At 40.8% G+C, this 25,515-nt stretch overlaps 1 protein-coding gene across 4 annotated transcripts in view; it reads right to left on the reverse strand.

Moving 5' to 3' along the window:
- The window catches only part of OMA1 (OMA1 zinc metallopeptidase), a 99,870-nt gene that overhangs the window by 65,448 nt on the left and 8,907 nt on the right, over nucleotides 1–25,515 (reverse strand). For 3 of the 4 annotated variants that reach the window (XM_050307509.1, XM_050307510.1, XM_050307511.1), the window contains exons 8-9: nucleotides 24,698–24,847; nucleotides 15,146–18,437 (exon numbers count right to left, since the gene is read on the reverse strand). In XM_050307509.1, coding sequence (XP_050163466.1) covers nucleotides 18,219–18,437; nucleotides 24,698–24,847 — 369 coding nt within the window. In that variant the 3' untranslated portion in view covers nucleotides 15,146–18,218. Of the gene's footprint in view, nucleotides 1–15,145; nucleotides 18,438–24,697; nucleotides 24,848–25,515 lie in introns of those variants that run through there. The other variant, XM_050307512.1, reaches the window with a different exon arrangement.

A 25,515-nucleotide genomic window follows, 5' to 3' on the forward strand; every position in this document is an offset into this window, starting at 1 on the left:
TTGTTTCTCTGTAGGACCTGTCAAGGCTGAATCAGGAGCAAAAAAAAGTGAAGGTTCAGGAAAAGTCAGAACTTGGTATTCACCCTCTTGACGTGGTTGTTCCCTTTTCAAGGTCTGCTACACATTATCTGTCACTGAACAAAATTCCAGTTGAGGGTGGAAGAAGAGTTTTTCAAGAATCACGTGTAAAAACACGTGTCCCCATTTAGTCCTGGGGAACACAACACTATCATATTTTTCACAGTTCTGTTTCCAGCCTGTTTTGAGTAGAGTTTAGTCACTTATAGTTGTATTTTGTTTTGGGTGTCTGCATTTTATGGCTTAATTATTCTCCTATGAACAACTACAACAGGCTCCATGTTTTACCAAAGGGGAAAAAAAAGGCAAGTAAATTTTCCAATTATCAAGGCAATGTAGCACTTGTGTATATCATTATGAAGCTGTTAACAAAAATGCTACATTTTCATTAGCTAAAAAGCTATTTACCCCTAATGAGTTGTTAAAGACTAAGGGCAAAATTCTGCTTTCAGTTACACCAGCACAAATCTGTGATCTATCCAAGTGCCTTTCCATTTATATTGGTGTAAGTGAGAGCAGAATTTGGCCTGAATGCTCTTGGGTTTGAGCTTGTAATCTGTTTCTACTTTAAGAAAGTTATTGTACACCAGTACGGACCAATCAATAACAGTAATACTGGGTGAAAGGAAAAATTAAAGGAAAAATCAAAGGAAATTCTTTCCCCCACTATTAGATTTAAGAGGTCAAAGTATTTTAATAGGTCTGTTCTTTGTAGAAAGCTTCGGAGGCAAAGAGAAGTTCTGTTTGCTGTATTCTGGTACAGTAACAGTAGTAAGTGTAACCAGAAAGTATCACATTCCTGCTTGCCCCAGTTTTTAAAAACCAGCAGGTTGTTGCTAATGCATGTTTTTTTTCTGTCTTCTGTGATTGATTCATCTATTCCTTTTATCTACTTTCATCTGTGAAAGTATTTGCCATCAGTAAACAAATAATACAAGTATAATTAAATACAAGAGAGAAGGGAGATGCCTTGCATTGTATGAATTATCACCCAGAAATACATTATAATAAGCATGAATAAAACAATGTTTACTGTAAAAGGAGCAGAAACACACAGCTGTATAAACATTTCTCAGTAGTAGTAAAAGTATGATTTCTCACTCTCCTTTTCATTACTTAGTTGAATTTAACTCTATAATCCCATAAGCCACTAAACCCTGGAGAGTATAAATAAAAATAGAATCACTGAGGGCCAGTATCAATTCACATTACATGGCATGGTAAAATATTAATTGACAATGGAACCCAGGGTTTAGGAATCAGCGAGTCCAGTGTGAATATCTGTGGAGCAGATGGAGGGGGGGAACCCTTTCCAAGTATGAGTTAAGAGAGAGGTTCCTGTAGAGACAGCAACAGTATTTCAAGATGAAATGTCCCAGCATCTTCCTTCCAACATATTCTTACCCTCGCTTGTTTTGATTGACACAAACATAAAGTTACAAGCAAATAAGGATTAATATCCTGACACCACCAAACATCCTTGTCCACACCGACCAGCCCTGCAGTTCTAACACCGGTGTTTTCCCATCCTTTGGAGGTAAAGAAGCAATTGGGTCCCTCACTGCTGCTGGACTGGAGCACAACTCCAGGAACTGTTTTGCCTGGTTGTACAGGCAGGCTGTGACAATGCAGTGAAATGAACCCAGGACTCTTGAGTACAATCCCAGGCCTCTGAACTGTTTATTCTTCCACTCTCTGGGGTGAAAGGGTGGGAAAGGAAATCTATTTCTTTGGTTGTCTCCAAAGGAGAACCCAGCCCAGGGGCTCAGGAGGTTTTGTTCTTTGTGTTACTGGATGGCCTGTGCACTGCAGCACACGTGTTCATCTGTCACGTGTTTTCAGCCTTTGCTGAAATTCACCTTTTTTAATCCTTACTATCTCTGCCTTCTGGGTAACAACCTCTTTCCTTTCCTTTGTTTCTCCCTTTTAGCAAGTTTATCACATCTTGGTACAGTGTCCTACTGCAGCAGAAGCCAGTGGAGGAACTGTGCACCTGCTGCTGATGTGTGTAGAGTACACAGAGGGTAAGATGATCCCACTATTTTCTGCATCCCTGAGTCAGGGATAAACAAGAATTCCTGGCTCTCATAGCCAACTACCTGCTAATTTTGTACTGAGGTTTGAAGTCCTGGGAGAATACCAACCACTGTAGAATTTGCTTTCAAATTCTAAGTGGGGAAAAAGCAGATTCAGTATTCTCTTGTGAAGGAGAATGATGTTTTTAAAGCCATAGGGCAGAAAGCTCAAGCCTTAACTGTTTCCAGGTTGTGATGAATATGAATGTCACAGTGAAATAGCAGATACTTTTTGGAAAGCAAAAGTGAAAAGACAGTCCATGAAAGTGTTACTTGAGGGCTTTGTAAGGGAACAAAAGTATTTTAAAATCAATATAAAATGTCAATCACAACAAACAGATTTCAGAACTGCACTTCAGAACTGATGTGAAAAGTGAAGTTTGGAGTCAAACCACCAAACCAGTTGTTATTTAAGATTTAGAAGATTTGGCCCTTGGCCTCCCAAGTCAAAGACTAGTGCAACAAATATTCAGTCCCATACATTGCTGGTCTTCTTCCCCATTCAGTTTACCTTCTAAGTCTCATGTGACCCTTTAAAAGCACTCATTTCCTCATCTCTGGCCTTGAAGCACTTGCATCCATTCTGCATGGGCTTCCAAATGCCCTCAGTGCCTCATCAGTCAGAAAGACCTGTTCCAAAGCATCATCCCATTCCCTTTTAGTTGATGTCTTTTTACACTTACTTTCCCATTAGTCTGTGGCCAGAATAAAAAACAGGCTCCACTGACAATACCCCTTGCACAAGTCCATGAAATGCAACCTACCATTTCCCACAAGGATCCCAGCACATTTACTTGAAAAGCTGAATCTTATTATTGATATGCCACTGATTTATATCAGGAAGGCTCAACATCCACCTATAATTTATCTTGGCCTAGTGTTTGGAAAATGAAGCATTCAATATCGTGTCCTTTGACAAATGTACATAGGCACTGGATCCCAGAGGTAGCTCTAACAAATGGGTTTATTCTTGCATCATTCTAGAGATGCCTAAACCCAGTAACTTCACAGAATTGCTTTTGTAGCTTCACACCAAGTAGTCTCACTGCTTTCAGAGAGAATTAAAACCAAACCACCGACCCTCAAGCTCAAAAGCTGCAGAACTCATTTTTTTAAAAACAAAATAATTAAAACAAAAATATTAACCACAAAGACTTCACCTTTAGAGTCAAAGAGCCTAATTGAATTTGTCCCTGGAAATCTTATAGCAGCAGAAAAAGAAACACACATTAAAGCCAGGGTTTGCCTTCTGAGGGAATGTTCCACTAAGAAGCAAAAATCTCTTTATTTGCCTCGGATGCAGCCATGTATCTAATCTTCCCATAAATACTGCATGACTGTGTTAGACTGATTTAATGGCAACTCTATAAATAAAAACCCCTTGACCTAAAGTACCAGCTCTGCTGCTGCCATGAAGATGCTGTTGGAGCTGAGTGTGTGGGACAAGGTCCCAGAGCTGTGCCCTGGCCTTGGAGACAGGCTATTGACAGTGGAAACTTGGATCCCTCCTTCCTTCCCTGAGTCGCTCAGGCTGAGCTGGGAGAGGGTGACCTGGCACAAATTTCCACATGGCAGGAATAATTTGTGAGTTGTTTATGGAATGCTGACTGCAGACAGATGCACAGGGATTGCCATTGGGATGTTGACATTTACAGCTGGAAGTGCTCTGCGTTTCCAAGGCATTTGGGGCACGTGGGGCACTGCAGGAACTGTGTGTACACTTCTCAGAGGACTCTGGGCATCTGCTCACTCATGTCTAGTTGTTCTTGGCTCAAGTACAGCCAGGTGGTAGGGCAGAGACACCCATATCTCATGGAACCTCGGGGATGGATTGACCCTTCCCTGCAAAATGGGATTTTGCAGCAGGGAGCTCTAACCGTGACAGACACAACAGGAAACACTGGCCTGAGAACCAGCCCTGCCCGTGTCCCTTCCCAGCTGACCTGCACGTGCCCAACAGCGTCACCTTTCCCAGAGACCATGTTTCTTACCCACAGACACTTTCTGCCAGCAGGAGAGGGAACTGGGCTCCAAGGGTAGAAAAACCCACTGCCTGATCAGTTCAGAGAAAAGAGTGGGCTGAGAGATGGGAGCTGAGCTTGCTGTGCAGCACAGCCTTGTGTCAGCCCCTGCCCTGCCTGGGGAGTGCTGCTCATAGTGCAGGAATTCTCCGGGCAGCCCCAACGCGCCTCCGTGGAGGTGACATCATGATATCAAAATGAAATGAGACTATTTAAATGCAAGACTATCGTGGTGCCAGTACAATGTGAAAATGGAACTAACTCAATGTAAGCCCACAGGGAGCAAGTTACAGTTTGAGAGAGAAATAAAACAATGTAAATGGATGTTACACTGGACTTAAAGAGCCCGCCGAGGCCGGGGTCTGCTGCTGAATTTGTTTGGGCATTCAGCTTAATTTGTGCCATATATCTTGAGCTGGATGCATTGTTTTACTGAATAGCTATTAACTAAAATTAACATGCAGCCAAGTGTATTGGTGTTCAGGCAGGGTTTGACCTAAGCTGTGAAAAGCAAAGACACCATGGAAGTGAAAAACAACTCACTGATACAGAATCTACACAATTATGAGTGTCCTGGCCTAGTCAAAGAAAGATGTTTACAAACTCATTGGAAACTAAAATGTAAAAACATACATCATATGGGTGTATTGGGATTCAGTGTGAATCAAGGGTGGATTTAGGGCAGGGAGAGGGAAGTGAAAATGCAGTGTCATCATCAAGTATCGGAGGGCTGTGCAAAGACCAAAAAGCAAGTTTTAGTCCTTAGGGGAACTATGGTACAAAACTGAGAATAAGAATTATCAGTCTGATTACCAGGAACAGTCTTGCATTAGTGAGATCTGCTGAGCTGTGACAGGGTCTCCCCTGGAAACACATTTCATCTGGATCTCTACTGGGAGTGCTGGGATTCCTAACACAAAAATGCATGTTCATGTGCTGCTTCGAGTGACAGCACTGATGCACTCGTGAAGTGCACGCTGAGCTGGGCTAAGAACAGCTAAGGAATAGCAGAAAAATGGGGCTTTTTGGCAACCATGCTGCAGGAGGTGTTATGGACAGTCCACCAGGCATCTGCTTAGGTAAAATCTCCAGTTGGAAAAAGGCCATAAGCAGGTAGGCCTGGAGGTAAGGTCATCCTCCCACTGCAGTGCACCCACAGCTCAGTGTTCTCAGGTATGAAATAATAACAAAAATACAAGTAGGTACCAATTTGCCAGATGGCACAAACCTTAAATGAATTAATGTGCAACAGGTCTACAGAACACAGAAAGATTTTGTTATATTTTTTGAAGAATCTGACCTTAGCAGTCTCCCAGGAACAAGAAGGGTGACTAAAATTTCCCCTCTACCTGCTAGTGACAAAAAGGAGGGATGGAGAGACACAATGAAAATTTCCTAGGTCACTCCAGTTCTTTTATTGACACACAGTACTGCAGTGACAGAATACAAATGCTCCCAAAGACACATTATAGTTCACAAAGCCTATAATGTCAACAAGGTTCAGGGCATCTGTAATCCAAATAACCAGGAGTACTTCAGCATGTCCTTAAAGAGCACTGAGTTCATGGCCACTGACCTCGCTACAAAATCCCTGGGAAATTTTGGCTTAGAAATACATGCAGGCACTACACAATTCCTGTTCTGTTGAAGTTAAACGTATCAGCTACTCATTTAATAAAACCAATAATCTTAAAAAGACACGAAACAAAGCAGAACTCAATTAGTCCAGATAAGGGATCAAAGACATGATCTATGTTAGAGAAGTTTTTAAGATACAGGAGAATAAAATGATGTTAACACTGTGTTTGCTGTCCAGCATCATCATCATGAAATTCTTTGACTCCCTGCAGAGAACTAAGAAAAGCACATGGAAAAACAGCAGGAGCTGAAAGCACCAAGCTGTGAGGGGAAAAAAAGAACAAACCCTCTAAGATTCAAACCAGTTATGGTTGTAAATTATCATCCTCACCATATTTAAGGAATTTATTAAGGATTAGGAAAAAAAATGCAACTGAAAGCATAAACAGACTCACGGAAAGATGTACATTCTTATCTTTCCAGAAAGCGGGAATATGGAAGAAAAAACAAAACAAAACTATGAACAACAAAAAACTGCACCCTATAAGTCACACAGTTTTTGGCATCTGAAAGAGCTTGACAAAAACTCTGGTGCTGGGGCAGGAATTCAGTGCAGCTTTCTTAGCACTTGTGCCTGGACTTGTCTAGATATCATCCAAGTTTGTAACGTGATTTCTAAGCCTTTCCTGCAGCTCTGCTAAAGAAACACAGCAGGCTGTGACTCAGGAGAGAGAATTCCAAAACCAGTGAGTTGAAGTGACTGGCAGCATTCTTGGACATCAATGAAAAATTATTTATAAAAATTTACAGCTGCAGGCTGGTGCTTACAATCTGACATTGAGAAACCCAGATTTTGCAATTCCACCTGCAGGTTTCAGACCCAGCACGGCAGCTCTCAGGTATAGAAAGCCCATTCCCAAGCCATGGATGGGTGGGGCTCTGGAAGATTCTGATCTCTGGGTGTGTGACAGATACAAATGGTGTGTGCAGGCCCTGTGACAGGCTGCTCCCTGGGTAACTGATGAGCTGCTGTCCCGGGGAGCAGAGCCCATGTATTTAGCGAATGACAGACCTGCGATGTTGATCGAATCCATGGGAATAGCAAAGAAAAGCAAATACAGGCTCTGCACTAAATGCCTATGATGGATAGATTTGTCTTGCTACTCTCATTCCAATGTATTCATTCAAACTACACATGTAATTCAAAATTTTCCTTGAATTTATTCTTGTTTACAGGAGCTCCGAAGGACTGTGCTTCCAAGTGTTTGCAAATGACAGAGTACTCCGCTCTGCTCCAGGGAAGGATTTGAGTCCATATCCTGAATTAAGTCTCTAGCACACTCTCACTGGCTGCAATAAATAAAGGGAAGGCTTTGATTTGTCTATGTGACAGTGTAAACCAAAGCAAGTAGAGGGAACAAAGCCCCAACCACGTGGCACATATGAAATGAGAAGAGGAGGGGTGGAGAAGGTGGTTCTGCTTCTTCCATAAACCTTTGGCCAAAATCTAATTGGCTCTGAAAGAGAAAAAGCTCAAACCTCCCACTTGGATCAACCTCGGACACATCACCTTCGTGTTCCACAAACAGTGTGCAAATCCACACGTTTTACTGACAAAATTAATCACAATACTAGTTTTTTTTTAAATGTTTATACTAAAGAAGAGAGTTCTGCAAGTTTTAAGTTTCCTAGGTGACTAGTTTGGGGTCTTTGAGGCCCTCCTGTGAGGATGACAGCTACAGATATAAACTCTCTTTTTTTCTTTTTTACTCTTTTCTTTCTACAAATCACACACAGCTTTATGAGGAACCTTTGCACCAGAAGCTCTGAAGCCTCAGGAAGCCTGTGCAAGCTGTATTTTGCCAAGGATTTTGGCACCGATTTTTATTTTTGTATTCTCTGTGTAGGCCATTTTTGTAGAAGCAAAAAAACCCTAATTAAATTGTCTCAGTATGGACAGTTTCTTTGTTGCATTTTTCCTATTCCCTATTCACTGGGCTGGAGTAGATGTAAAAACATGACCTCACTGAGTTCCAGGAGGTACTGCAGTCCAAACCTGTCAGCACTAACCCAGGAATGTTCTATTCCATATTATTCAGTACTATATTAAAATATGTAGGATTTCCTATGCTAGGAAATCAACAACGATACAGAGTAGCTGTGTCTCACTGAAAACATGGACTCACTCCTCTCTGCTTCCAAGACTCATCTCAGAATTCGGATTTACATAGGCCAACCTGCCCATCAGTCTCTGTGACCTGGCAAAGGTCATCCTCTTGGTGGAGGAGCTTTCTGATCCTCTAAAGATGGGGGAATCAAGTTCACTAAAGTGGCTTCAACAAAAGCCTTTCATCCCTGACCTCCAGGCTGGGTTCCTGAAACTCATTAGGCTGTTACAGTGGAACATGCTAATGGATGGCACATTAAGAGTCACTGATGTATCAGCACCCAGGGTGAAAGCCTCTGCAGGAAGAGTTCAAGATGCCAAGCATCACCTGCACCCACACCGTGGGTTAAGCCACTTCAGCTCACTTGGGCTCTCAGCTGTCAAAGCTTTTCTTATTATTTGGAAACAGAGGCAGGAAGCTATCTGGATTTATCCCTGCATCTTTCACAAGCAACCAAGTTTAACGTAGAAAAGCAGGGAATAAGAAAAAAGGTTAGGTGGGAAAGCCTTAGAGGAAGACAGAGATCACAAAGCAGCTCTGTGTAGTGTAGAGAGGAAGAGCTGTGGATTGGACAGGATTGCACATGTGTGTTTTGTTCCAGGAAGGGAAATTGTGTGCACTGTCTATAAAAATGACACCAAGTCTAAATGACTGCAAGGAACATTTTTTTTTTTAGACATGAAAACTTGTAAATCATTATAGCAAAGGGTCTGTATAGAGGCAACGCTGTACGTGGCAAAAATGTGTTATTAGTGGACTAAAATGAAGCAAAACTGCTATAAATGTTTAGAGGGTTTTTTTCATTTAAAATAACTATGGTTTTTTCCATTATGGCACCTCAGTGTGACCCCTCTGACCATCAGTACCCACACCCCTTCACAGCCAGGCCTGACCCCACATCAATGGCAACAGAAGAAAAAGCATAAAACCCCCAAATCTGTTATTGCTGAGGAAACTGATCTGTGTCTCAGATATCAGCACATGAGAACCTTCTGAACATTTCCCTCTGCTAATGGTGTGCTCGTTTTATTTGCTGCCCTTTTTATCCCCACCAAATTCAAGGTTCTCCTTCTTCAAGTCCTGGAGGGATCAGCCCACGATAGCCACTAAGAAACATCCTCCACGATGTGATGGCTCTTGACATGAATGTCCCACAGGCACTATGGAACATCAAAATGATAAAACCCAAAAGCCAAAGCTAAGACATGGAGGTTTCTCCAGGGACAGCCTGATAGATTGGGACCTGCTCTCAGAGAAAATTAAGAAGTCCATAGGTCTCAGTGGCTTCCACAGCCACATGGAAGTCACTTCTGTGGATCCTCAGTCCTGCAATGCTGACAACAAAAATAAGAGAGGTCAGCATGTCAGAAATAAGTTACCATTAAAAGTAGTTTGACAAAAGAGACCAAATAGCCACAAGGAACTGAAACTGGGGCATATTTAAATTCTACACCTTGAGACAGCCATGAGAAGTTCTCTGATTTCACACAGGGACATGTGTGATATATGTTGTGTTAGCTATGCCCACAAACACCTGCAGTCACTGAAGCTGCAGCCAAGGCAGAAAGGAGCTGTAAGAGGTGTGGGAGTAGGAAAGGATGCAGAACCAGCAGCACCACCAGCAGTCACTACTGAACACAGGGTAGCAGCCTCAGTACAGCCCCAGGACACACTTCAGCTGGAATACAGGAATGTGCCAGAGGTCACAACCCCCTACACCATCCAAAACTGTGTCCATCACTATTCACACTAATAAAGGCATCAGAGAAAACACTAAAGCCTTCCCCAGACTTATCCACGTTCTGGCTTAAAGGTGACCAAATTGTGCCATCCTGCATCACATCCTAAATGAGTGCGCACGTGAGGAATACCTGACATCTGTGATCCTGACACACATCAGCAGCACTGTGCAGTTACTTCATCTAGGTTCAAAAATAATACACATCATTTGGGGACCAGCTAGCTTCCTTGCTACCAAATCAACATAATTAATTTAACCACTATCATTACAGCTGAACTTTCCAGCCCAGTCAAATGAAATAAGTCAATTTCTTCTGTGTACTTTTTTTGGATGTTTTTCTTCCTCTATGGCTAATTATTGAACATTTTTTTTCCTAAGCCCTAATTCATGCCTCCTTCCTGCTGACTGCAGATAAAATGTCATCTGTGCAGGAGCTCATAATCAGCTGATTCTGACATGCAGAGGATAAAGCACAAAAGGCAGAATATTGTTTTAAGGAGGGAGAAATCCAGACCTAACTCCTGGGACTTTTGCCAGGGGTTTCAAAGTGAACAGAAGAGAGGCCTCATTGAGACAGTGAAAATTAGACCCTTTGCTTCTCAAGGGTTATGTTTCCTTGTAGCTTCTGGGATGAAAAAAAGGTAACATACAGACCAGTGCAGCCCCATCTGTATGATCACAGTGAGGAGAAGGTGACACAGTTGAGGATATTGCAAAGGAGGGAGCAAAACCCCACCAGACACAGAGTCAGTTGAGGTTCTCAGCACTTTGAGGATCATCTGCCATTTTGTTAAAGTGCTTAAGGAAGACATAGAAACCTTCTCCAGGCTCAGAATTCGCTATTCATATACCTGACAGTCACTGAAATCCAACAGACACGTGTTCAGCTCCTCCAAATACCAACCTCAATTACTGCCCTTCACCTTTTAATTCATGAAATACCTCACATGGAATGGGGGGAGAGAGAGAACGCCAAGCACTGAGATCACAAAACCAAGTCAGAGTTGTCTCATTTCACTCCCTCCTGAACAAGTAGGGCTGGCTGATCTCTTCCCCTCTTCATTATTCTAAAAATGGAACTCTAGAGAAGAGAATAAGAACAGCCTATCCTAATAAGTTCTTTTTCCCCTCACCTCAGACACATCTCCATCCTGATACATCCTTGAACTTATTCTCTCACATCTGTTTTACAGAAGAGAAATTTCCACACTAAAAATCTATGTGCCCATTGCAAGATGGCACAGGGAATTGAAATCTGGAGTCTCCATTCCTTAGCTTGGAACTCCACCTTTAGTCCACTCTCACATTATACACTGGAACAGGCTCTCCCATCCCAGGATGGTTGTCACAGTGCCCAAATTCACCAGCAGGCCTTGATGCTCTGGCCAGCATTGGCAGGGCCTCTGCACAGGTACCCACCAGCTCAGCCCCAGGCCTTGCTGAGCTTTGCTGGAGCCCTGGCCCTGCTGATCCCGACAAGCTGGTTGGGCCTCCTGCTCTGAACCAGATCTGTCTCCTGGAATTTGACCAGGCAGTACTGTGGTCACCTCAGCTCCTGGGTCACTATCCCTCATGCAGAAGTCTCACTCTGGCTGAGAGGTTGTGGAGGAAGAAAAAAAAACAGGCCCAAGACATCAGAAACACCGGTGGAAATACATCCCTTATCTCCTCAGAGCACAGCTCCTGCTTTAATCATTAGACAGAGAGAAGGATGTTATCAGCACCAAAATAAAATGTTCTGTCTTCATTTGTCACACTGCAGTTGGAGGAAAGCAGACGAGACTTGCAACAGAGGCTCAAAACTGGCTACTGCAAGTGTAAATCCAAGGGTACAGAGTTAATTTTTGCATGTACAGTTTTTCACTCAGTCACTCCTTTCTGATCGTTTCTGCTAAAGGAAAGTAAGGCTTGTCAGACAACTTCACAGAAGGCTGCTGTCTGATACCTGTATAAAGAACTGAAAGCCTTCAGCTGAACCACAAGAGATTCACTGGCTCACAGGGATGATGTTTCGAGTTTACTCCAGGGAAGAGTCACTGCCGTTAACACGGAGAGGGAAAACAGCCTGGATAATTTACTGAATCCGGGCTGAAAAGGCAGGTGTGGAATCCATGGGTTTGAGGCCCGGCTCGGGCAGCCCAGCTGCCACCTGGTGACTGAAAAGACGCACTGCGTTATTCCCGCAGCATTTACTCCTTCATTACTTATTCCAGATACGCATGGAATAAATCTGACAACATATCCCAGGAAGGAGTAGGGAGCTCTGATTCGCCAGCATCGAAATATACAATATAGGTCAATGTTGATAGAAGGGAAAAAGAGATAAATTTAAATAACTTAAGTCTTAGATTGCAGGGTCATCAGAGGGGAAAAAGCTGGGTTGGGGCAGCAGTCACCTAAATTTGGGTACTATTCTGTACACACTGACCTGACAAAACAAAACAAAACCAACTTCAATACTCAAATGAAAAAGCATTCTTTAACATCTCGGTGGAAATATTTTGACAACTGGGTTAAATACCCAAATGTATTTCTAGAAAAGAGGTGGCAAAGGAGTTAAGAAGTACCACTTTTCCAGCAGATTTTTGCATCTGTTGTGACCTCTTGGGTTCATCTCAGCCACCATTTGAGAAGATCAAAAGTGGTATTTGAGGCTGTGAAGAACCTGCAAGGAAACTGGCACAAGAACTTCAGAGCTCCCTCTTATCAAGTCTTCAGTAGTTTCTGTTGCTTATGCATGGGTCATGTCATACCCTTTTTTCTCACTGACTTGAAGCTGAAATGTTGGTTTGCTCACCCAGCTTCTGTGGCACCTGGTGAATTTTCTGCATTGGATTGTGTAGGAAGGGCATGATAAGAACCTAAGAAAAACTGGAGAGCAGTAGCCATGACATCATGGGAGAACAGGCTGTACTATTTTGATGGAACTCACTTTGAAAAAGTCTTTGTACCTGCCACTACACACAACAGACTGAATGGCCACAAGGCTGTCCACAAAACGTCCCAGTACAGTTCTAACAGTAATTTTTCCCATGAAAACCTACATGGGACTGAAAGCAGGAAAAAGTTCACAGGTCAGATCCTACAGAACATGCCACAAGCAAAATTTTTATTTCCACTTGCTAAAGGGACTGATGAGCTATCAGAGTTTCTTCACATCTGTGCCTCCACTGACTTCCCACAGGAAGGCAGCAGCAAAATGACCAGATCCCAGGGAACTATTACCTTTCTCTTTGCCTGTTCCCTGCAGTCCCAACTGGAACCACTGTTCTGAACTGACATGTGGGGCTGTGTGCTCTGAAAAGGTGACTTTAGTAAAATGATTGGTAAGCTGAATGCTACAAAATCAATTTCTTTGGCAGTTATCACCGAAAAGTGCCGTCAGACAACAGTGGTTGTATGAAATTAAGATACAGAAGACAACCACAGAAAATAGAAAGTTGTTCTTCAGACTCCATTTTCTCTTCTGTTTTGCTGGTCTACAACAGTATAAAAGACTGTATTAAGGATATTATACAGGTGATTAGGTTACACATCAGATTTCTGTCAACTGTTGTCCCACCAAATGTTGGTCATGGTTGTTAATTAATCCAATATTGTCAGAATCCCATTTTAAATGGAAATATCATAGTAAGCTGTAACAAAAGTTTTAGGAACATCATTTTTAGAAGGTGATCGATAACAAACAGAAGTCTGCTTGAAAAATGCTTATGCTTAAAATATAATAACTACTGCACATATCTTTTTCAACTTTTATGCTCTAGTCAATGTATTATAATTGAGTTCTACTGAATTACTTTTTAGTGGATAAATACTGTACACGCTGCAGTGTGATGAGACATCATGTAATGTATACTAATTAAGCCATTATATCTGTGGAGGAGATCGTATCTGAAATATCAAATTAGCAGGAATTAAACATCTCAAAGGATTAATGAAATGTTATGGAGCCATTCACTTCCAGGTCAACAGGTTCAATTTCACCTCAGTTTAATAGTTATAATGAATTTATGTGCTGGAGATAACAATTCTCTGCATCCGTTCATAAATCAGGGCAAGAGCCCCCGGCTCGTACCAGGAGCCTTGAACCAGCACAGCCAGAACAGCAGAGCCAGGAATATCTGCTAGGCCTGTGTTTGGCACACAGCCCCAGGCTCCAGGAGATCAAACAGCACATTTACTGGATGGCTGCAATATGTGTAGGCAGCAGCAGCGACACCAGATACACTCAGTCAGTTCTCTTTACAGACCTGCCAACAATTGTCAACCCCAGCAATAAAGTTATCACAGGCTCAACATTCCACCCTGTCTCGTCCTCAGCTCAGTTCAGAGCCCATCCTGATCCCTCTCTCAGCAGCCCTTGCTGCTCTCAGCCTGTAGCACAAGGAAAAGGTGGGGCTGGGGGACAGGGAAGGAAGAACTGCAGCCAACTTTTACTGGCTTTCTCTTTAGCTGATGAGACAATAAATACCCAGCAAACCCTGGGTTTGCAATGGAACCATGAATTCGAGACTAAATTTTCTTAGATATTAAATAACCACTAAACTTTTTTTTAGAGATTAAATAACCACCACGTCAACAGATTTAGGCATCAGCTCCTTAGTGATGGTGGGCAGTGAGCAAACAACAACGGGTTTGGACATAAGAGAAGGTAGTTAAGAAATAACCACAACAAGAACAAAACACTGTATCTTAGGTACATCCAACCTCTGCAGATACACATAGAATGGAGACAAATTGTTGCAATCACTGACAGCCCATCAGTTCAATTTGCTGTGAGGACTCTTAGACACACACACACATTACAGAGTAACTAAGCTAAGGAACAGTTCTTTCATAAGGTTTTTTTCACTGACTTATGCTGAGCTCTGCTAAAACTAAAATCTCACTGAGCCTCAGTATCCCCAACAGAACTGTTACAGGGATCACCTCTGGAGATATTATGGAAAAAATACTATTTTTGAGGTGCTTCAAGTAATCTGGGAATGCAAGTTGTTAATATCAGTCCTTCCTGCAGGTGTTTAACCCCCACTCTGCAATACAGATTGACAGGAGAGTCTCCTGCTGCCGCCTCTACCACCAACCACGCTTTGTGATCATCCTGCTCCCCCGTCAAACACTCCCAAGATCTGGAAAACAACAAGGACTTTCAGCAGAGAGAAGGTGGATGGCTGTAAAACAGCTTACACAGACTAATACATTGAGAATAGTTTTTCAACCAGAGGTATTGAGATACAAACACCAGACTGAAAGAAAAGCTGTGGCAGCCTACATAATATATGAAAAAAGCATCAAGCTTGCAGGATTGTTTTCTCTTAGTGACTACAAACAGAATTCAAGAACAAAGAGCATTCTAACAGCTGTTTGCTCTGCTTTCCTGGCAACTCAGGTATTTCAAGGTTTTTTTAAAATAAATAAATAAATAAATAAATAAATAAAACAAAAAAAGAAAAAGAAAAAAGAGTAAACATGACAAACCAGAAGTTATAAGGAGCCATTTTTATTGCAGGCCTGCCTTGAATGCACATTCCCTGCTTACAAAAACCTCTCAACACTCCACTACAGCAAATACATGAAGAGCCTGAGTGGAATTTGTACTATATATTTACTCTTTCAGCAGCAAGCTGGAAAGTACAGCACCAAGTACTGCAGGTGGAAATGCAGATGCATTTTTCCTGGTCTTTCTTACCTTCTTTCACTTTAGCCACTATTCTCCCTCTTCTATGACAGGTGATTTTCAAGTGCTGAGCCCCTTCAACAGCACTTCTAGATCTACTTGTCCTGTGACATCCTAAGTTATGTAACTATAATGAAAAGTTTCTACAGATCATCAGAAGCCTGCAACCATAGCATTTTCCTAAGGGATATATTTTGAAAGTATAATTATTATGATTAATAATCTGATAATAGATTATAGTTTATATATTAAGATATTACAGAATTATATATATGCACGCACAACTTTAAATTATTATTTAAAAGTGTAATTTCTACTATGACTTCCCAAACCTTTGGAAAGCAATATTTTCATAAATCTTCTGTTCAAGAAAGAAAATAATTTAGCAATACAGGCAGATGCAATAAAATATTCAGTAAGAATTGTAAATAAAAGTGCCCTCCAAGAGGCAGATGAATTTAAGGCATTTTCTGTGTTGGACACAAAAAAGCAGGAAGAATAAATCCCTTCAAAAGCACTTGATAAAAGTATTAAGGAAAATTCAGAATGTAAAGTAAAACTTGAAATTTTCAACATCTCCTATTGAATTTAAAATTATACATTAAAAACCATTTAAACTGTATTTAAAACTAGAGTGTTCTAGTTTAGAGGCCTAACTCGTGTGTGTGTTTGTAAGGATAGAAATACCACTGTAATTAGTGGTATTAGATCACTCTAATTTGAAAAATACATAATCCCTTTGTCAGCCTGGTATAAGCAATTACCCTTCCCTTGGAACTTTTGCTCTCACATCACCACGATCATGGTTACAAGACTATCTACTTCCATTTTTTTTTAAGATCTCTCTCTGCATCTCAAGCATTCCACTGCTGTACTTCAGTCACTTACAGCAGAGAGCAGAAATATGAAATTTGTGTAGTTTCATACTTCATCTTGATTGCTGTAAAACTCTAGTATGTTCTCCTCACTCCTAACAGACACAAGCATCCAGCTGCATGTCAAGCAGCAGCCCTGGATAACAAAACAAGCTCTGACATGGGAGCGAGAGAGAGGCAGCAGCGTTGGGGTTTTGGTGCTGCAGGATAAACTCAGAGGTCCACAGGGAAATCTAAATGGTGTATTTTTCTGTTTACCTTCAGGTGACAATGTCCAAATGCTGCAACACATCACTGAACGTCTGCTACAAAAAGTCCTGTCACGAAGAATAAAAATGGATGGATGAATAATGGTCAGGCTGGACCTTCTGCCTCCTGCCAGCAGTGCTGAGCAGAGATTTAAAACCAGCTTGTAAGCAATATGCAGCCAATCTAAACCTATGTAATCAGTCCCAGAATCATCAACATTACAGAGACATCAGCTTACCTCTGAATAGAGATAAGGGAGTTGCTGGTGTTTCTCAGAGGACCCAGCTCCATTGACTGAAGTCAGAGAAAGAATTACTTGTTTCACAATCTGTTCTCCCAACTATGTTCGCTGATAGCACTGAACAGGGTTTGGTGGTTTTTTTCCTTTTTAAAAGCTTGCATTCTGATTTAATTGAAGAAATATGATAAACTCTTCCCTTCTCCATATAGAAAAAGAATGTTTCAAAATAGGATAGAGTGGAGAATATTTCTAATGTTTCCTTCATGTAAGACCCTACCATATATGAATGAGGTTTTTGTTTTGACCCAAGTAAGTAATACATCTTAAGAACTGGAGGAACAGGATTTCCCTTTTTAATTTTCATTCACTGCCACCTTCCTTCAAGATGGACATTTCAATATTTTCACCAACTGCAAAGCAAGGACAAGTCAAACCTGTGCAAACAGAGAGGACCACACTGGGTTACAGTGGCCCATCCTGAAAGGCAGAGCTTTACCTCTACTGTGCATGTTGGTCTCCAGGGCATAAAAAGTGTGGCTTCAGGGGGACTGGGGAAGGAGGGATGCTCAGCATTACATGCCAGTTTCCTGAAGAGAAGTCACCTTTAACAGTGTACAGCTGCAAAAGCTGTGCAGCCAAAAAATCTTATATTTGTCTACTACATAATATGTTCTACATCAGCAATCATTTCTATCCAAATGGATACATCCAAATCAAATGTTGCTGCAACAAAACTGCTCTTTGGTGAGGCACGCTGATCATTTAAAATATGACAACAGCCATCCTTGCAAAGCATCCTAGTGCTACAAACTGTGATTATTTTGGTGCTTCTTTCAAAAGAAAGATTCCCCTAAAAATTATTTAACTTCCTTTTTCTTTTTTTTTTTTTTAAACTGAACTTTGTGCAACCCTTTCAGGTTACTTTGAAGAAAAATGTTGAATCAATTCACATTCCAAAATGTCTCAGAAAGAAGAAAAATCCCAGCAGGAAATCCACCTAATTAAGTGGGGGTGTATCTAGCCCACAGCTATTATCACTTCTCAGCTTAATATTGTTAAACAGCCTGTATGTGGAGCAGGCAGTGAGCTCTCCTCATTATTTCTCAGATGAAGCTGAGTAGATCTAACCCAAATTATGGCAAGATAAACCAGGCAACTTAAGTGATGAAAATTGTACTTTTCCCTCTGCTTTAGGGACACTTCTGGCTCATCTGTCCTCTGATCAAGGTGAGCCTGATAAAGCTGAAAATTACACTGTGTCACTGGATTGGATGAGATAATCTTTCCCCTGAGAAGTGATTTATTTTAGTAACTCTTAATGAATAAGAAACTTTCTGCTCCAACACACTGCTCTTCTTGTGTGGGCATGGCTCCTTATTGCTTTGAGCGAGGGATCACATAAAAGGAATGGAGAATCCAAGTGGCTACATCTCCTTTATGGTTCAAAGACAAATTTATGTTATAAGACAGACCTTCAGGGACCACCAGTTCCATAAAAGGGGAAAGTCATTGTCATTAGTTTGTAGGTTTAACTGCAAAAGTTACTGGCATATCTTCCACTTTTTGAGTGTGAGCAAAGTCTGGTTTGGGTTTTGAGGGATCTTGCTTTGTAGAATTGGGGGTTTCTCGATCTTTAGACGATTCCAGGAGATGTTGCATGTTAAGTCTGAAAATAAGGCGAGGATCTGGTCCAGAAAGGGATGGGCAATTGCAGCTCTCTCTTATTTTAAGAGCCTGTGAACACATAGGAAAACAAATCAAGCTCATTTAAACAGGAAAAACAAGAAAGGTTTCAGTCAGTGACTTGGCTTTCCCCAAGGTTTGCATTTGCACATAAAGCTCAGTGAGTGTAATGCTGTGCCTGAGTTGTTACTGAACAACTTTGCAACAGAAACCAAGAACTCCTGTGAAGAAATGTAGTAATGTGGTAAAACAATGGGGAAATGAAGAATGAAGAATGAAATTATTTTCTCACAGTGTCTCCAAGGATGGATACTCTAAAAGGCATAGCATAAATAGCTCTCCAACAGTTTTGTGTGATACTTGTGCACATCAGTACCTTTTACCTTTTAATTTACAGTCACAGGTAAATTGAACTTTGTGTAACCCTTTCAGGTTACTTTGAAGAAAAATGTTGAATCAATCCATATTCTAAAGTGCCTCAGAAAGAACAAAAATCCCAGCAGGAAATCCACCTAATTAAGTGAGGGTGTATCTAGCCCACAGCTATTATTGCTTCTCAGCTTAAAAATTTTATATTTATATTCCCATGTAAATGAAAATGACTGCATCAGGAAAAAAAAAGGTCTCTGAATTATTTACCTCATCAGGTATGTTCTATTATTGATGTATCTACATATAGATGTTTGAGTCAAAAAAGTATGGAAAAATCTCTAATAACATAATGGATATTTAAGGGTTTGGCACAGAGACGATTCATCAGTATAGTTAAGGTCCAGTTACACAAAGTGATCTCATCTCCAAGAACCATTTGGATACACAGCTTCCAAGGATTAGGAGAAAATAATGTCTCTGGAATGTAAAAGTTTATCTGAATAAAAAGATTAGTACTAAGAGACCAAACTTTAGGCTCACTGAGTAAGTGCCATTGCTTCCATTTTACAGATAAGAAAGCAGAGGCACGAGGGAGCCAAAGAATTCCCCAGAGAGACAAAATTCATTAGCTCAGGCACATTCCCCCCTGATCATTCCCCTGTGCTGTGGGGAACGAAGGTGTGACAAAGGATGAATCTCATGTCTCGAAGGCACTGTGGAGAAATTGGTATCAACCTGTAAAAAGTCAGCTGGTTTAAAGGATCCTGAAGTTGGTGTTCATTGTAGCAAAGCTGAACTTTGAACACACAACAGGCACACCTGGTGTGTGTGGCACATAATGAACTGAGGCAGTGCTTGCACACAGCCCTGTATCTTGGCCTCAGCTACCAGCATAAAACCATGGGCAGATTTACATCCTCCTTTGGTTTCAATCCTTTCATGGGAAAACAAGTTCAAATGTACATTTTATTCCACTTCACTTCCTAACCATGGATTCTTGAAAAGCAATGGCCAGACCTGGCCTGAGCTGTATCCAGGTGCATCCTGCCAGGACTCAGGACTGTCAGCAGAAAGTGTGGGTCGAGTCATTCCTTCCAGATGGATTAAAGAGGAGGAGGAAAGTAACAGTTTTCATGGCACTCCTAGAATTGCACTTTAAACAGAGCAGAAACTTTTAATCTGTTTTATAGACACTAGCTTTGGCTGAGGTAACAAATCAAATATTCCAGCACAGCTATGCATAAGTATTTGCCCATCATTTTGAAACTCTGCTATTCTTTCACAGGAGACACTGGAAACCTCTGACTACAGCAGATTTTAAAATAGAAGAGCAGAGCTTCTTAACTCATTTCTTTGTATAAGGAGGTTTCAAAACATATTTCTCCCTAACTTTACTACAGTAAACTGATAGAGTTTGCTGTAAATGCCTAGAATCAAATATATTTTAAATTTATCAACTGGTTTTGGAAAAAGACACATTCCAGGAAGGTGGAAAGAGTCTCTCCAGCCATTTCTTGCTGAAATGTAACATTTAGATTACTGGATACACAAGTCTGGATTAGGCATGAAATACTGCTCTTGTCTAACTTTTGAAAAATATGAATAAAACTTTCACATGCTGTTTCTCTACAGCATGATCTTCTACATAGTCACCAAATGTAACTATACTGTGAACAATCTTCTGCTTCAGTGACCAATTAATTTCTAAACTGACATTTATGACAAACCAAGAGTTTTCTCTTGTTCTTTCCTAGAACATAAGCTGCTGCAAGACTGCATTAATGTCAAGCAGTGTTATTCAAGGCATGTGGAAATGCAAAGCTTTAGGATGCATCCCAGAAAGGACAAACTAATCTTCTTTCAAGCTAATTCGGCAATTTTTTATCTTTGTGTTTTCCTGGCTATACAGTGCCTGGCCTATTTCCATGGCTTCACTTACCTAAAATAGTGAAGTCACAACAGCAAAGGTAAAAAGCAGCACTTCAGAGTTAACATTTTTACATCATTGAGATGCCAACTACAGGCTGAGGGGCTTAAAACATCATTTCTCCTGAAAGATAAACCAGCCCAGCATGGTCAGGTGTCTGCATTTCCAAAATCACTGGTAACTTCAAATCTGGTAATTTAATGTTGCTCAAGTAGATTGGGTTTTGACAGTCTGGGTATTCAGAGTGCAGGTAAAAGCATTCCCAGTGAAGCACATGCATATTGATACTACAATAAGAACATGTTTTATTGACTGTTTTTACTGAAGAGCTTTCTCAGGAAAGGAGACAGAGTGAGCCAGGGTTAACCAGCTGGAGTGAGCATGAAAATTCACCTGGGAAATGAGAGTATTTTAATGCTGTTCTTTCCAGGTTAACCTTAGGAGCACAGCACTGCTGCTTGGAATAAAGATCCCCTGCCTGCTCGCTGGTTCAGGAGACCCCAGATCAAACACCCAAACTATTGCTTGTCAAGTAACACAGGTGAAGCTGTTCCTCTTATCGATACAATCACAGTCACCTCCTGCAACGTGCTGGGAGCAGGGAAGGCACAAGAATGAGGGGTATCTGCCTCATCCTATCACTTTCATGTAAAGCCTACCAGGAGACAAATACACAAATAAGGGATTTTCAGTTCCCAGCATTAATCCTTCACACTGTCTCAGACAGCAGGCTACCTGCTGCATCTTGAGCCCTAACAGTATTGATGAAATAGCAGTAAAAAGATGATTAAAAGAATTGATGGCCTTTACTTGATAGAGAAGAAAAGCAGCTTATATATAATGCTAATACTTCCAATCTTTCACTCCAGTTGGCACAGAAAGGAAAAATTGTGACAAAATATTTAACAACTTTATGGGGAGGACAGAAATGCAAGTCAGTGGTTTTTACTCTTGTTTTCACATTGACAGGGCTTAATTAACATATTCTAGTACTAGAACTATCTGAAGTAATCTCCATATCATAAGCAAAGGGCAAAGATACCAACCTATTTTTGAAAAGGAAGCAAAATAAATGTATCTTCCATATCCAAAAAGCAGCAGATGGAGCAATAAGTAAAAACTACACACACAAAAAAATAATAGAAGTAACAAACAGCCAGTGTGGCTTTGACAAGAACAGGTGTTGCCAAAGTAAATTAATTAAATTTTCTTTGACAAGTTAATTGACCTAGCAAACAAGACAAGCAGTGGAGTTGATGTATCCCAACTTAGTATTAGTCTCTAAATGATCTCACCATGGCATTTCTACAAGAGTGGGAAAAGTGAGTTACAGGGAATCAAAAATGGACTCTGAGCCAACAACACGATGCCAAAAAAATCAAATGTCACATCAAGATGAAATTTTGTGTCACAGGAAAGGCTCAGTGGATAACCTTCTGCTTTATTCAGGGTGCTGTTATCTAACAGCTTCTCTCTGGCACTACACTTCCATGATTTTTCTCTCCAGAGCACCCTCCCCACTATTAGAAAATCATTTTAAGATTTCTTTTTCTGAGAATCAAATGCACAGGCCTTCATTGAGTATCTCACCACCTTCCATGCAGGAATTCTAAGAGATTTCAGTTTCCTATTCAAGAGTATACTCTGTTTTCCTAGTTTAAAATCCAAAGCCCTCCCTGAGGGGGAACTGTTTTAAAACCACAGTAAATCTTTTTCATTTGCTTTATTTTGTTTCCAGGACAGCACCACTTTGTAACTGCTCATAGCTCTCTATTTACTGATTCCTCAGCTTGGCTGTAGGTTCCAGCTTGCTCACAAAACCAGATGCAAGTTCTTCAACAGTCATTTGATTTGTTCCCTGTCTTTTAATTACATGAAAAGAGAATCCCTGTGATGCTCCTGCTTTAATTTACATTTCCTGGGACTGTTCAGTCACCTCACTGAGATGTGACATTTCCTTACCTGAAGAAAAACTCCCACTTTTTATGATCATATTTTATTGTGAACTTGCTTAAAAGTCTGTAGACAAAGATCAGTGTGGCCTGAGAGGTCCAGAAACTTGTCCCTATTTGTCCCAGCTACAGTAGCTGACCTAATAATAGATATTGTATTGCACTGAGTCTTAAGAAGTACCAATTTCTTCACAGAGAGATACCACAGATAAAAAGGCCTTTTTTGAAATCTGGCTTCTCTCCCTGGGCTCTGAATATCTAATGGCTATTAATATGTGGTAAACATACTGTTCTAAAAAGCTTTAAGCATGTGAACAATGGAACAAAAAGGTGCTGATGCTGAACAACAATAATGCCCTGGGATTCCCTTTAAATGCCTGAGGTGCAGCCTCCAGGCAGCAGCTCCCAGATGAAGGGAGGCAATGCCTCAGACAAGAAGCCTCCAACAACACCTCTACACACTTCCTCTCATCTTTATCCACATTTGTAGTGTCAACCTCACTTACTTAGTCAACTTGTTAAAGACAGGAAGGCTTTTTTTCTCATCCTACTCTGAAGAATGTTTTAGGTAAAAGGCAAAAAAAACCCATCTCCCCCTCAATTATCTTCTGGAAGAAAACTTCCCAGCCTCCCTCACTCTTGGAAGTGAGAGTATCTGTAAAGAGATGAAGTTGCTCCACCTGCTAAACTATGACAGAAAAGGTAGAAACAAGAGTTGTACACAACTGCTCAGTTATTTAACTAATTTGACGGGCCTGGGGTAGAACACAAGAACTAATTATTTCATTACCTCTTTATAAGCCAGTCAGAAACTATATGAAAGTAAACAATCCTTTATGTTCAATCTACCTAAAACTAAGGCTCCACAACCAGTATCATTTTCCATTCAGCTGCTCCAACGTGTTAAAAATCCATCTAAAAAATCCCAACTTGCTTTTGCAAAGTACAGACTCTGTGTATATTAATTCAAAATATTCAGTCTAGCCAGTCTCCAGCCTCCTACCCCTAATGCTGACTTTGATTTATGCCACCATTTAGAATATTTACTGTGTTCATCCTCAAAGGATTCGTGAAAACCTTTCTTTCTCCTTTGAAGTCAGCAAACACCTCAACATTTTACTGCTCCCTCTGCCAATACATCTTCAACTGTCTTGACACTTTGGAACTGAGAAAGACTTTAAGTGACTGAGAATTTAAAAAGAAAAAAAAAGGGGAAGAAGAAATCACTAGTTGGTATAGAAAAGGGTATTTTCAAACACAGTTTAGCTGCTGAAAAACAGTATCATTTTGAGGTGCTTTAACATTCTAATTCAAAACAAAAAAACTAGGCAAAAAAATCCATTTTATTTTTCTGTAGTTAAACTTCCCATATTTAGAGAATTAGTAAACAAACTAAGATTACTAAACCTCAGAAGTTCTCTGTTCTTAAGCTACCAGCAAGTAGCACATCAAACTAAGAGAATCTCCCAGTAGCTTTCCACTTGGCATTCCTCTGAGAGGAAATCCAACAGAAAGCACAGGGAAAAGGCTGCAGATTAATGGGCAATTGTGTGAAATATCTCAAGTTCCTTGAGTGGAGTAAAATTTGATCCCTAATGTGCTCTTAGGAAATCTTCTCCTGTGGATCTGACATCCTTCTGAAGCTCAGCTGCTCGAGGTGTGTTCAGTGTCACAGCACTGAGGGGACAGGATGGAACACTCCGTTTGACAGCCTAGGCCAAGCTACAAAAGCAAGAGAACTCACCACGGTTTAGGGATCCAACTTAAAAACTGGCTTCCAAAGTGGAAAAAAGAGAGGAAAGAGTGGCTGAGATCCTGACACTGTCACACCTCTAGCAGAAGGCCATTCGAAACAAAGACTATACTTTGATCAGAAATCAGAGGGGGAAAAAAAAAAAAGCAAACCTGGAATATAATTACATTTTTCTGTGCTATCCTAGTTTCCCTCATTTAAAACCTTTAAGGTTGAGAATTTTGTAGCAGAGAATTTCCCAAAGTAGCTCCTGAATCAATACCAAACCTTCCTAAGAGGGGAAGGCACTTCCTGCAGCTCTGCTCACCTGTGGGATCAGGCGGTCCAGGTGCTCCGCTCTGTTCTCATGGGAAGGGTGTGTGGAGAGCCACTCTGGGATCTTGGGCTGCCCTTGGATGGTTTCTGCCAACTCCATCTGCTGCCAGAACACGCTGCTCGCCCTGACATCCACACAGGCCTGAAAACAGACACCACTGAATTTTTAATCTAATAAATACACGTTCTAATAGATACTGAATTACAAAATTTTAAGCCTCTAAAGGCTGTTTAGATGATCCTCCTCATACTTGACAGGAAAAACCTGCTCCAAATACCTAAATACAATATAAAAACTCATGCAGACACACACTGGATCTGTTCCTTTTAATATCTATGTAATTCCACTGATCTTAAAAAAAATCTTATATCTGAATTAGACAGTTCAGGAGAAAAATAGGTTCACAAATTCTAGCATGTACTTGTTCTTCAAATAAACCCTCAGCTGTGAATTCTAAGTTATATTTGCTAGATAAAGTAGAGCAGAAGAAATTAATCATCTCCACAGATATAGGCAAATTTACAGGAAGAAGTTTAGAGTCAGAAATAGTAAGTGATAATAATTCATCCTTAAATAGCTCTGAAAATGAACTGCAAAGGCATTTCTGTAAGTGGTTACATGCCTTTTCCAGGGGTGATCTGTGTAATCCATGACAAATTAAAACAGTAATTCTGCAGAATTCCTGACTCTCTCCAAAGAAGCATATATTTAACCACAGAAAGTCATGGAACAGTAACTTTCAGAATAGCTTTTGTGTATCACTCACAGACTCCTTTATTTTTGCACTTAAGTGAAGGAGAAAAAAAAAT

This window comes from Myiozetetes cayanensis, unplaced genomic scaffold (assembly GCF_022539395.1).
Source record: "Myiozetetes cayanensis isolate MyiCay16 unplaced genomic scaffold, myiCay2020 scf12, whole genome shotgun sequence".
Taxonomy (NCBI): domain Eukaryota; kingdom Metazoa; phylum Chordata; class Aves; order Passeriformes; family Tyrannidae; genus Myiozetetes; species Myiozetetes cayanensis.